General features: G+C 33.9%; 1 protein-coding gene across 1 annotated transcript in view; it reads left to right on the top strand.

Moving 5' to 3' along the window:
• Positions 1 to 14,285, top strand: part of LOC117406017 (unconventional myosin-XVI-like) — a 160,308-nt gene that overhangs the window by 136,541 nt on the left and 9,482 nt on the right. The window contains 2 exon segments of the mRNA XM_034009658.3: positions 5,046 to 5,204; positions 8,096 to 8,175. Coding sequence (XP_033865549.3) covers positions 5,046 to 5,204; positions 8,096 to 8,175 — 239 coding nt within the window.

The raw sequence follows: 14,285 nt of genomic DNA, 5'->3' as shown, positions 1-14,285 counted from the left end.
ATTTTGTTATAATTTAGGTTTAGATGTTGTTTTAAACATTCACCATTTCACATTAAATGTTGGGGAATGATGTGTTGTTTTGATACATTTCATTAACCTTAAGTTTAAGTTTTAATGGTGACGTAACATTTGACGTAAAGTGTAATGTCTGTCCACATAGTGGTATTTTAAGACACTTTTAAGCCAGTGCTTTATTGAGTTTAATTACTTTTTGAGGTTTCCTTTGCATACTTTTTATGCAATTACAAAAAAACTAAAACATAATATTAAACAAGTCAAGAAAGCAAGATATTCAGAGGGTTGGTGGCTTGTGAACATTTAACCACAAATTGAAGGCGTTTTTGTCAACAGAGCGAGTAACTTCTTCAGACTTTGTTTCCATGTAATTAAACAGTTGTTACCATGTCAGGGCAGGAATAATTGGTAATTACACAGTTATTACAATATTACTACTTGCTCATGGCTAAACTAGCATGCTATCTATGATCAGGAATTGATGTATGCTTTTACTTTTAGCTCTTTAATGTTATTTTAATCCCACAATGCAATTGCTTGAAAGGATGCACAATGCCACAAGACCATATGACTTCTGCCACAAAACAAATAGAAAGCCTTAGCAGAGCTTCAGGGTTTGGTTTGCCTCAGCTCAGATGTCAACCCTTGAAACCAAATCTCTTCTTGATAGCTGTTATAAGCTTTGGATGTATTTTTCAGATAATGTACACATTCTGCTAATTGATGAACATATTTCAATATTGAATTACCTCATGATCAGCTGCTTCTCCACATCCATAATGACTAAAAGCCTAAGCCAACACCCCCTGACTTTTACAAAGACTTACTGTCGCTTTCTCATGGGTACAACATATTGTTGAAATGTTATTTTGAAACACAATACATATATATATATATATATATATATATATATATATATATATATATATATATATATATATATATATATATATATATATATATAATGTTGAATGCACTTAAATTCAGTGTAGATTTCGAACAGGAATTAGAAACTAGCTGCTGGAGAGTTTTTCATAACATAGCTGTAACATACAGATCACTTACAAATATACATATAGCACATAATATTGTAACAAACCCAATTCCTACCATGTTTTATAAAAGGTTAAACATAGTGTCAGCAATATTCCCTGCAGCTAAAACATATCCCCAAACCTTGCATTATTTTTATAAATTAAAAATAAAAAAAATGATCCTGCTTAAATTTACCTGGGTGATTTCCAACCAGATTGTCAATATGAAAACAAGAGCCCAGCAGACCAGAAACTTCAACCTATTTCACTACAGCAACATTTATATATATATATATATATATATATATATATATATATATATATATATAAGGCACCTCAGGATCTCTCATAATTTTTATACATTGGGAGACATGATAAAATGACAAGGGCTCTTGTCATGGGCACTGAAAAGGTTAACTGGGAACAAGTGTACAAGCAAGAAATGAATTTGTAATGAATTTGTATCAGTGTATCTGACAATAGGTTTCTTGTTGAGATGTACAGTACATGAAATGTGATGTCGCTATTTGGAGCATGTGGTAGTCGATATATGAAGCTGTTTCTGTTTTCAAGGCTTTTTGACAGCCTTTGGCAAGTAAAAAAAAAATATGTCTTGCTTATCACATTTGTATAGGAGTTTTATGCAAGGAAATGTTACACACCAAAAATGAGACTATAAGATGTTGTTAAATAAATTGTCAGGTATTCAAAGTGCCTTCATAACAAAATTATACTATATTTATGCTATATTTACTTGTAAATGTAGTCATATATACATATAAGAGTTACAGTAATTACCACTCTATTGGAACGGAACCACTAAGCGGTATACAGATGTAGAGGTAGGGATAGGAGCAGTAGGGGTATTATTTTATAGTTGTCTCCAATGTCTGCCCAGGGACTATCAATGGAAATTAGCCGGCTAAATTCAAAATGCAATGCATCTTATTATTGTATGTGTCCCTGACAAGTAAATAAATAAGTAAATGAATGAATGAATGAATGAATGAATAAATAAATAAATATCAGAAGCAGCTCAAAGTAACATTTTAAATATTTTACAGATGGCTCACTGAGCCATTGAATATGTGATATCTCAAGATCAGAAGATACGTTATTTCAGAATTATCACAGGAGCATTGACCAGAAAAGAAAGAGTCTATTTCAGATTAATCTAAAAGAACACTTTTTACAATGTTAATGATTTCATTTATGTATTCTGTAGACCAGTCTCCATAAAACAAAATATAGCTTAAACAAAATAAATAGCTGAAAATGAAGGGTGTGTGCTGGTTAAATACGTGCTGTACACCACGTTGCATATTGTCCGTCCACCTGGGTGTAGCAGTAAATGAGTTATGACAGTAATGGCTTGGTTGGAATCAAGTCTGTTTATGTTGTGAGATGGATTTTTTGTCAGTAACCCTTATTTGCTACACAAATTGTCCCCAGTGCATCTTTAGATTTTACAAACAGGATCATTAATATGAGAAAATAGGTGAGGGGATTAGTTAGTTCAGCTAAGGTTATTTCCTTCATAAAAGCTCCTAGGAATCCCACGTGTAAAGTGCTTAATGTAATGCAAGACAAATACAAGCACAAACTCCAGCTTAGACAGATATAGTATCTCCATTTGTCTTTTCATTCATTTTCAATTAATGTCCAAACAGCTGAACATCATAGAGTGCAAATAGTATTAGAATAGGATTACAGTAGCCATAATTTGTTGTCCTATTATCAATCACATATATGAATCCATATTACTGTTGTTTCAGACATTCATCATTAAAAATGATGGTTCCAAGAAGTGAAAAGACCCTAGTTACTGCTGCATGTCAAATTATTTTTAAAAGCCCTGTAACAAGAAAGTGTACTTATGAAGAATACAAGTGAAAACTACAGCTGATGCATAGTTCACACACCCTAGTCTCTGTAAGTCACGTTGGATAAAGGCATCTGCTAAATAAACAAATAATAATAATAATGATAAATAATAACAAAAATAGAGTTGTGCAAACATTTTAAATTGATATACATCTAAAGTTGTTCTGTGAGTAAATAAATAAATAAATAAATAAATAAATAAATAAATAAAGTTGCTTGCTTAGAGATTAAGGAGCCAAATGTTTTCAAAAAGGATTGCTGTCAATTTCAAAATGATTGAAAATTACCAAACGATAATGTTAAAGATGAACCCCCTTATAAATGGCTTATGCTCAGACCATTATTCATGTTGACATTTCATTTTTGTGATTAATAAAATAGTGTGGCAGATCCCCTGTTGTGGTCATGTGACTTGTTGGTTTCCAGATGATAAAAGCCAAACTCTACACTACTGTAGCGTTGGAATCTCTTGGTCAAGTTCGACTGTTGACATTGTAGAAGAAAAATGTACCCTTTTTGTTATGTATTAACAGAGGGAAAATAAAAGAAAAGGAGACGGTATCTTGCAAAAGAACAAACTGCTTTATTCCGAGGACTTCACATTGATACAAGCTGGAGTGTAGCGGGTCTTGTTCACAGCTTCCATTTTACTACACTGGCTTTCCAGAAAGTTCTATAGTTTTTATAACATGAGGGTTCTAAGTTGCATCATCTGAGTACATCAGTAGCTAATAGAATTAAAGATAAGCATCACCCCATTAAGAAGAACCCAATAGTAGACTCTCTTCTTAACAATGCATCTTATAAAATAACATAGCTTTTAGTTTTAACCCTTTAAACACTACACTTTTGTGGCACTAATTTTACTGCCTTGTACTGTTATCGCCTTATATCTCGGACCGTTTCAGGTACTAACTTTGTATTTGCAGGGTTATATACTACATGCTAAATGTGATGGTGACATTGACCTGTGACATACCGGAATATAAATGACACCTCACTGGGATAATTGGTCCAATTCACATAGCTTCTCGTTACCATCATTTTATATGTTCTTATGTACTATAGTCCCCTGTAGCATATCCGATTTTGACTTGAGATTACCAAAATAAAAGTCTATACATGTAAAAAGAGTGAAGTTAAACTCTATACAGCACGTAATGTTTGGAGCGTTTACAGCTTAAAGGGTACATAAGGACCTTTTTATTTTATTGTGTTACATGTTCCCATGTGTTGCTACAACTGTTTACGTAAGGTTTTTTACATTGTGACCACTTTTTTAAACCTTTAAATTGCATTCCCTGCCTCAAGATGGCTTCCAATGTACCCGCATGGACCGCTCAGAACTATATTTCCCATCATCCTCCTGCTCACTGGTAAATCCATCTCAGTTACCTATGTGAGCAGGAGGATGATGGGAAATATAGTTCTGAGTGGTCCATGTGGGTACATGGGAAGCCATCTTGAGGCAGGGAATGCAATTTAAAAGTTTAAAAAAGTGGTCAAAATGTAAAAAAAAAAAAATTAAACAATACACACCCCTTACTTAAACAGTTGTAGCAACACATGGGAACATGTAACACAATAAAATAAAAAGGTCCTTATATACCCTTTAAGTCTCCCAATGAAGGAACTCTGCATATATTGCATTATTGTTATATCATTTTAGTCAACAGTTAATGTGCTGAATTAGAAAACAGTGTTTTTCTGTGAGTTCAGGACAATGGATCCTTTTATCAGTTCATAGAGAACATAAAGAAAATACATTTAGGAACCTTGTCCCAAAGCAGACTAGTTTTCCCCCATTAAAGCAAGCATAAAAAATGTATTGTGCTGAAAGTGGGACATATTAGATCTATATTACAGGAGGGGGAGCATTTGCGGGCTATTAGTTATCAATCCCGTATCTACGACTCCATGAATAAGGTGCTTTCTCCATGATTGTAAAGCAAATGAGAAAATATTACATGCAGGAACAAATTGAGATGAGTTTATGACATAATTGCATATCCATATTTAAAAAAAAAAAAAAATGGACTGTCATTTGCCAACTGCCTTCTCGTCATACTGTAACAGCATTTTGTGTAAGAGCCTTCTCTTTTTCATCAATAGGCAGCAACTCAAACATCAACATGACTTGCAGGGAGAACCACAGTGAAACAGGACCGTCGCCAGAACTTCAGGATAAAAATGCCAATAACCGTGTGACTACCTTCTCTTCATCAGCACCCAGTCCTGTTGCAGTAGAAAATGGAAACCAGATTTCAAATGGTAAAAGTGTGGCGCATGGCCTTTAGAGCCTTGTTGAACTTGTATGCAAGACTTGAACTTTACTCTGCATGGCAGCCTCCCTGGTGATAAGGCATCTTATCATCAGACCACTGTAATCATTACTACCCTGGCCTTGGACCAGTAGCATGTTTGCATGTGTGTTATTATAGGCAGTGGATGGCTTCAGATGTTAAATATATTGGTTTATATATTTAGAAAATTGTAAAAGTAATATTTTAAAAAGAATTAACAACATTTTGGAAAGGGGTTTTATTTTCAGTGGAAACTGGCAAAATCTGCGGAATTTTTTCACCTGTTAATCCGTAAGAAATATTGTCCTATTTTCTAAAGCAATCCTCTGTTTTACACGTCGGCGGATCGCATTTCATGCATCATTTTCTGTGGTTCTTAAAATATCAAATATGTAGGAAGATTGTACACATATACATTTCACATAGGCGCCATCTCTGTGGGTGATAGAGCATCCATATCACTATCCATATCGCTATATGCTGTCCCGGGGAGGTGCATCCCTAACTTTATAGGCTAAAAAAAAAACATGTTTATTAAAATTATTTCAATGAATTATCTCTGTCTCTCCCCCCAAACGCCTTGACACACTTTTGTCTGAAACGGCTCCTCATATGAGAAATGGTGTATGTACGCCTACTGTCTTTTAATAACAAAGCAACACCCCTATAGTTAGCTGCATTTGTGATGAGTTGATTTTAGCATGTGGCGTCACCGAGAATTTATAAAAGAAAATCAGATATTTGTTTCTGGGACATTTTCAATAATCGTTCTCAGGCTTCTAGCAACGTACAGTGACATTCAAGGCGCGCTACTGTAGATGTCCGATATGAAAAATCAGCATGACACCAGAGCAAAAGTCAATCTTTGGAGCCTTCTGGCTGTCCTTGTCAATCGCGGGTTTTCCATGCGGGTCAATTTACACGTGAAATGGCGATGCACATGCATATTTGGGAGAATTACTTGTGTAAGTCAGGTTTGTGGCCGAAAAAAAATGGCCAAAGAGAGGGATAGGGTAAATCTCATTTACTCATGTAAATGACGAAACACACGGGAAAATCCACGCCCAGTTTCGCATGGAAACCCACATTTCACCTGTAAATGTTAATGAGCATGTTTATCCTTAACTATAAATATTGCGTGTGACTTGTTCACGCAGCAATATTTGGTTTTATATACTTTTCTATACTGGTTTTATATACTTGTATATAAAACCACTTACCATGAACTCCGTTATGCTATAGCATTAAAGCAGCTGTTTGAGAATACCCTTGCTGTAAAAACTACGCTAAAGTTAAACACGAAGAGCAAGTGAGCTGCTTAATATGTAACTGAATTAATTCCCGTCCTTTTTTTGATCCCAGCTATGTCCAAAGACAACACATGTCTGCCCTCCACGTTAAAAAATATAGTTGGTGCCCAAAACAGCGCAACAAACATCCAACAAGTTGTTGATGCCCTCTCAGAACTGACCAAATAAAATTGTAAATAAACGTATTGATTGTGTTTCATTTGTTTGCATCATTAATATTTAACACAACGGTAAATCCAACACAAACGGAGCGAAAGGAAACCCAAAAAAGCATTTTACACGAGACATTTTTCTGGAGTTAAAAAAAAAAACTTGCATGGAAACCCCATACATGACTACTGTAAATAAAATACACTGTTCAACCTGTTTTTACAAGTAAACATTTATAAATTGCAGTTTTTAAGTGGATCATAACAGTATACAATTTGTTTGCTCTAAATGTTTTATGGTAAGCAAGCTGTAAACATTGTAGCAACAAAAAAAATCCTGCACATGGTGGCACAGTTAAATCAGTTACTTGAATTATAATAATCATATATTTACCATTGTTTTGTATTCAATTTTTTCCTCATGAGAATCCAAAAGTTATAATTCAGCAGTCTGCCCAAAAGCAAACGGTAGACTCTTTTTAAAAACGTATTTCCTGTGTAAAATAAAAATGCCTTCATTGTAGCATAACCAGAAAACAGCGTTTTCTTTGCCAATGCATGTTAACGTGCTTTATGTACACCTGTGTTTGTGAAAGTTAGTATATACTGAATAGTGGGGTACAAGTAGTGAGCGCCTACACTGTAAATAAGAAGGTGAAAACTTCTTCATATCGTTGGATAAAAAAAAAAAGTATGTGATATTCATGAAGTCGTTTTTTACAGCCTGGGCATTTGTATGTACGGTTTATAAAAAAAATAGACATTGGTTCATGTCAGCAGCTTTTCTAGGCGCATTGTTTGTTCAAAATGGGACATGCTGAATTTTGACACTAGTTGTGCCTATGATTTGAAGTGCTGTTACTTTTTTACTGTCGGATAGATGTATTGACCATGGTGAAGCAGGCGGAAAGCAAACTGGTGGAAGTTTAAATTAACCACCACTTTGGTCTGTGGAAAATAGACACAGATTCTTAGATCATTATATATGCTGCCAAAAAGAAAGTGTTGGAATAACCAAAGACCCAAACTAGCCGAAAGATTAAGGACGTGTTTTCTGCAGCTCTAGAAAATACTCAATTGGTGGAAAATAGACGTATTGTGCTATCCTCCAGCAGATCTGCTTTGAAAATAACCCCCACTGTCTCCACTCTATAATAAACAGAAAATGCACTGTAGGGCAGCAGAATTCACAAGATGTTACTACAAATAGTCCTAGTTCAGATATTTGTTTGGTATAAACTACTTAAGGATCTGTTGCATTTAACTTTTTCCTCATGAGAATCCAAAAGTTATAATTCAGCATCTGCCCAAAAGCAAACGGTAGGCTCTTTTTAAAAACATATTTCCTGTGTAAAATACATGTACCTTGCATTAAAATACCATTTTGTTTTTGTTCATAGGTTTACCAGAGAATTCAAAGTCTTCCAGTAGCTCAACAGCTCCATCAGTTCAAAGACACATAGAAGGCCATAATAATCAGGTAATGACCTGCATTTACTTTATCTCTTTTAAACTGATAATATTGAGATCGGATCCAGTATAAATAACAGAAATTAATTATTTACTAACAATAGTTAATCATTATTGAAAGAGACAAACTAGAGGTAAATATACAGTCCTGAGTGGCATGTTTGAAATTGACTTCTCTAAAGAATAAACAGAAAGCTAACCAATAGAGCAGTATTAAAGTGATTCCCTAGCAGAAATATTACTTGTGTGAAGTGGGGCATCTTTCACTTAAACTTGCCACGTGAAGGCAGAAGCTATGTCCTTTATGATTACTCAAAAATTCAGATCTGAACTTGAAAACAGGAAGAATTATGTTTGCTGTTTTGTTATTAAGTTGTTGTTAGAGTTAGGAAGAGCCTTTCATCAATAGAACACTGGGAATTCAAAGTCATTTATTCCATATTCCATATTCCACAACTTGATTCAATTTAAAGGCTCATAGGCTGTTATTCATAGGTTGTTTATTTTTAATTTAGTAATTTCTGAAAATGGAGATAAAGGCTTTGTGAAAAAGCATTGCTCTGCTAATGCTAGTGTGGAATCACTACTGTAATTCCAGTATGAGCTTTCATGGGTGCCGGGGACTACTTTGTAGTTTAAACAAGTCACTTAATAAGCTGCAGAAGACTACTATTAGGTTTTACAATCCAAACTGGGCAGGCTATTATTAGGAACTCTACAGTATACCTAACCAAGAGCTGATGCTTTTTTAAATTTATTTTTTTGAGGTTTATTGGCTTAGGATGTGCATCTTGTAGAACCAGAAAGCCGTAGACAACATACAGAGACTAGGGAGTAAACTATGCATCATAACTGCTGCTGCAGAGTCACTTACTATAGAACCTCGGTTCGATCTCTTCCAAAGAACATTGAATAAATGTTGAATAAATCTCTGGAGTATCATATTTTGATAACCATTTCTTAAACATCATAACAACAGGGTAAAACAGCATGTTTTAGGTTCATAAGAAAAACAGATTCCTGGTTTTCCTGAAAGTCGACTTTCATATTGTGATATATTATATATGTTTCTATGAGTATTTTGTGTGTGTGTGTGTGCGTGCGTATTTCTGTTCTGATTTCTCATTTGGAAGTGTTGGCATCATGGTTATTGAGTGAGAGTGGATTGCTTTCTCTTCCTTTAATATCCTTTCAGAGGGGACACCTGTCCTTCTCTGCCTGAGGCTCTAGAGGCCCATTCTAAGGTGGGGGATGGGTGTGCTGGTGTTTATGGGGGATGGGGTGAGTTTGGTAAAATGTTGTTTTACATTTAGCACAGCCCCTGCTGGCTTGTTTTCCCTGAATTAAATCACATTTATAGAGCCACTATAGCCATTGTCACCTATAAAGATCTGTGCATTGACACTGTGTCACTGCTATTGTTATACTGGTGCTATGGTGGTGATTTAATTCATGGTTGTGCTTAATCTTGTTTTTTTGGAAATGTCAGGGACCTTTTAATGTGTTACTTTAAGAGTTTACAGCAAAAAAAGCTAAACTGATTTACATTCTTTTTCAACACATTCACAATTGTTTTGTTGGCCCATTATTTTGTTGAAATCTTTTCACATCAGTGTCACAGATATGCTGTTTGCTTCCTTAGACACACATCCCACCTGGATACCTCAATATGAACATTCATGTCTGTTAACAAAATGTGCATACATCTTGCCTGTAAACTATGGTGATATCCATTGGGTTCATATCCCATCCAAGTCCAGCTATATTTATTTGTTTATTTATTTATTCCCTATAACCCAAATGAATAATAATTATACTCTGATATAAAAAAAAAACATGGTTAACACTGATTTGATGAATGATCTTTGAATTCAAATATCAAACAATCAGGATTATATTGAAAAAGATAAATTAGTGGACCACAGCAGTCTGCTACAGTATGCATTGTGTTTTGTTATAAACGCTACAGCTGTTCATTAACACTTTAAGGTTTTAGCTTTGAATATAGCTTGATTTGTATTATTGCCCTGGAAATATCACTTGATCTCATCAGGTGTTACAGTGCAAAACAAGCTGCAGTAAAATTGGGTAAAAGCTTTTGTCCCTTTTGTGATTCTTTCACTTTGCAGGAAATTATGCATAATGATCCCCTAGGCTTATTTAATGTAGTTAAAAGCAAAAAATAAAGTACAATAAAAAAACGGTGTATAAGTCGCACCCGTGTATAAGTGCTCCACACCCCCCACCCCACCCCCCCACCCCCGTTTTGAGACATCAATTTCAGGAAAAAGCCGAAAGATCGTCTAAACATTACTATGAGGCCCTCTTGCTTAAGTCTTTCTTTGCTTCCTCCTGCTTGGATTTATAATCAGTTCTTCTACACATACGTGTATCCTATTACTTGAGGTACTTTTTAGTCCATTAACTTGTTTGCTACATAGAATACCTATATTGTTGCATTACTTGATACGAAGTTCTGACCCATAATTGACATAATATAAACCAAGAAGAAATGTGAACATTTTGAAAATTCCCTGTGAAACTTCTTAAAGGCAAGTATCATTAGGATTTGTATTAGACTTTATTTTTAGAATGCAGCAATATTAAAAAAAAAGTTACATGGTATTAAAATAAGTAATTGTAATGATGATATCATATATAGAGAGGATAATAGATGGGCTTCAGTGAGTTACAGGAAAGTAATTCCATCTAGGGTTTATGTGATGGCATAAACTACTGAAGCCCATCTATTATTTTTTATAATAGATTGATATTATCTGTGATAAAAAAGACAATAAACGGGTGTCAAATTGCAAGTGAATTTAATGAATAATAATAACATAAATTAAGTCAATATTTAATAATCTTTAAATATAATTATTTTGGATAATTCAGGAACGGTTAATTAAACTGGGTAGATACTGGTTGGTGCTGCACTTGGTGGAGGATGATTGTAAATCTTAAGCAGGCTATGTGGTCCAGTGGTTAAAGAAAAGGGCTTGTAATCAGGAGGTCCCCAGTTCAAATCCCACCTCAGTCACTGACTCATTGTGTGACCCTGAGCAAGTCATTTAACCTCCTTTCGGGTGAGACATAATTGTAAGTGACTCTGCAGCTGATGCATAGTTCACACACCCTAGTCTCTGTAAGTCGCCTTGGATAAAGGCGTCTGCTAAATAAACAAATAATAACAGAGACAGATGTGTCAAAAGTGCCTAAAAACCATGAATTGTGGGTGTTGTCGAGTGATTTAAAATGAGACATTTTGTTTGAAAGTGGTCTCGGGGTGCACAGGAGTCAAATATGGATCAAAGATCAAGTATAATGTTCTGGACTACTATGCCATTTTGATGTCACTACTGCAGTATTATGCCTTTTTTTTCGAATGGCTCAGGATGCAAATAGCCTTCATCCATGTATATATATATATATTTATATATATATATATATATATATATATATATATATATATATATATATATATATATATATATATATATAATATTCAGTATGATGCCTTACAGTATATAATATATAAATAATTGATTTATATAATCAAGTTATACGATAATCTGAATTAGGTGCAGGAAATAAAATGGGACTAAAATGTACTGAAGCCATATTTAAATAATTATATCAGATCTAATTCCTATAGAATAATAGATGGGCTGCAGTGAATTACAAGGTTTCAATTGCATCGAATGGTTCTGGTGACACCACACAAACGAGAGCGAAGCCCCAGTGGTTTATGATGAATTCACCAGAAGCTAGAGATGCAATTATAACCTAAAGCAATTCACTTCAGCCCCATTTGAATTTGAAGGCTTACATTGAAGGCTGTTTTCCTTATTGTTTTTTGTTTTCTTGGACTGGTGAATTATTCTCTTGCTTGTAGTTGGGAATTTCAAAGTGGGCCATTTTCAGTGCTTCGGTTTTTTTTTTTTTAAATGAAAACAACACCTCCTGTTTAGAAGACATACAGAGAATTCCCCAACAATTGCTGGGGAAGTCATAATTAGACGATGTGTCGTCACATCACTTAATTGTTACTTTTGGATGTACTATTGCTTAATTGGGACAATTTTTTGATATGGGATGAGATGCTATTATAGTACTTATCCATATATTATAATGTGATATTATTTGGGAATTGCTTAAAACTATAGTACACATGTATCAGGAAATGAAACTTAATATATTAAAAGTGCATATGTTTATTAATTCTAAACAAATGGCTCTAGTCAAAAGAGAGAATATTGATAGACCGATCAAAGTTGCTGTTGTGTTTCTGCTGTACATTACTTATATAATATTATTCTCATATTAACCATTTTTACATTAGAAATGTTTCTAAATGAGCCTTGAAACAGCTTACGTTACTATGAGCAGCTGCTGAGAAATCTGATTATTGTGAGTGACTATAAGTACAATAAGCTGGTCAGCACACACAAGCTCTGCTTGACTGTTAATTTAGCAACAAATTATTAAGATTTGAAACAAAGTTTGCATGTTACATCTTTTCCCTGTATATTTAAATTAGTTAACTTTGTCTACATTGAAGACTGTTTAATGCAGTTTTTGTTTAAAAATGTTTGTCTATTTTGTAAATACGTTTTAAAACATTGCATGCTACTGTGGCAATCAGGCACAGTATGGCATTTAAATGGAATCAGAAATGAATTCAAAAACACTTATTTGATCATTTTAAAAACCAATAACATTTAAATTAAAATGCAGATTTATAACAGTTTAGTGCTGGTTAAAAAAAAAAGTGAGGTTTTGTTTATAAAGCAGTAAAAAATAAATGACTAGATGGAAAATTTAAATAATGATTAAAATGGCATCTGTACTGTACAATTATATATCTACCATTTGCATTTAAAAGCTCAAAAAAAAAATGATCAACCTGGCAATAATGCGTTGTATTCTTTGGTCCTAAGTATTTCCTTGGATAATTGTCTCACATATAAATGACAGTCATATAGTTATATGGTGACAGTTTATATAATACTCTATGCATATGGATCATGCAGTTTATTAAATAACATGGTTTTCAAAGGCTTATCTAGCTTTGCTGTATGACTCATTTTGCATAAAATACAAGACATACAAATTAAAATTACAGTTTTAATTGCAAATGTCATTAGGCCCTGCCAGCTAAGCACACTGTATTATACTGTAGGAGATTGTAGATCAGTCTTTTCTTGTTGTTGTGACAGCAAAGTCTTTATAGTATACTATTACTGGAACAAATGCCATAGTAGCCTATTTATGCTAAGCACCATATTTTCTGTAAAGCACGTTTTACATGTTTTAGTATAGAACCGCAACAATTTTGCGATTGTATGTGTGTTTTTATTTTTTATTTTATTGTTATTATCATTACAGCCGTGGTATAAAATTCATGTACATTTTGTCAGATATTTAACTTTGATTTCTAAACTAAATGATGAATGTGACTATTTGAAAGCTGATGTTACAAGTTAGAAACACAGAAAGGTCAAGGTTCTATAAGATGTGAATTTTGTCTACAAAAATGTAATATTTACTATGGAATGTAATTCTAGAAGTAGGGCATATTTGCAAATATTATTGTCTATTGCTACACTTAATTTTTTCCATTTGCGTGGCATCCTATGAAGGCCCGCTTGTGGAATTTTGCTAATTAAGGTCATTTTTCCTGCTTTGCATCCATATATTCATTTTGGTGCCATCTTTTTACAGTGTGATATTATAATATTTACTGCATCTCTTCATATTAAACAACATACTGAAGACTGAAGTTGAATAAAGAAAAATATCAATTCAAGCTTATTCAAAGCAGAAATAAAAAAGAAAACAGGGCAGTATCAGTAAAACCTTGCTGTTAGTGGACGTGGTGATGGCTGTGGCATTATCTGCATAATGTCATGCAGTCTCAACTCTCAGGAGAATGCTGTTGTTTAAAGAGGGCTGCATTAGAGCACCAGGGCCAGGTTTTGATTTAGATCTGAGAAGCATGTACACACATAACTCGTAGCTGACCTTTGATTCATATGTAGTCTAAAGTGACCAGTGAGGAAAGACTAATCAAATTAAGATTTACATTAAATGTTCAAACACATTTCTTCACTAAGGGCC

The sequence above is a fragment of the Acipenser ruthenus genome, chromosome 9 (assembly GCF_902713425.1).
Source record: "Acipenser ruthenus chromosome 9, fAciRut3.2 maternal haplotype, whole genome shotgun sequence".
Lineage (NCBI taxonomy): Eukaryota > Metazoa > Chordata > Actinopteri > Acipenseriformes > Acipenseridae > Acipenser > Acipenser ruthenus.
Note: the sequence above shows the minus strand (reverse complement) of the source record. Positions and strands in the feature narration are given on the sequence as shown.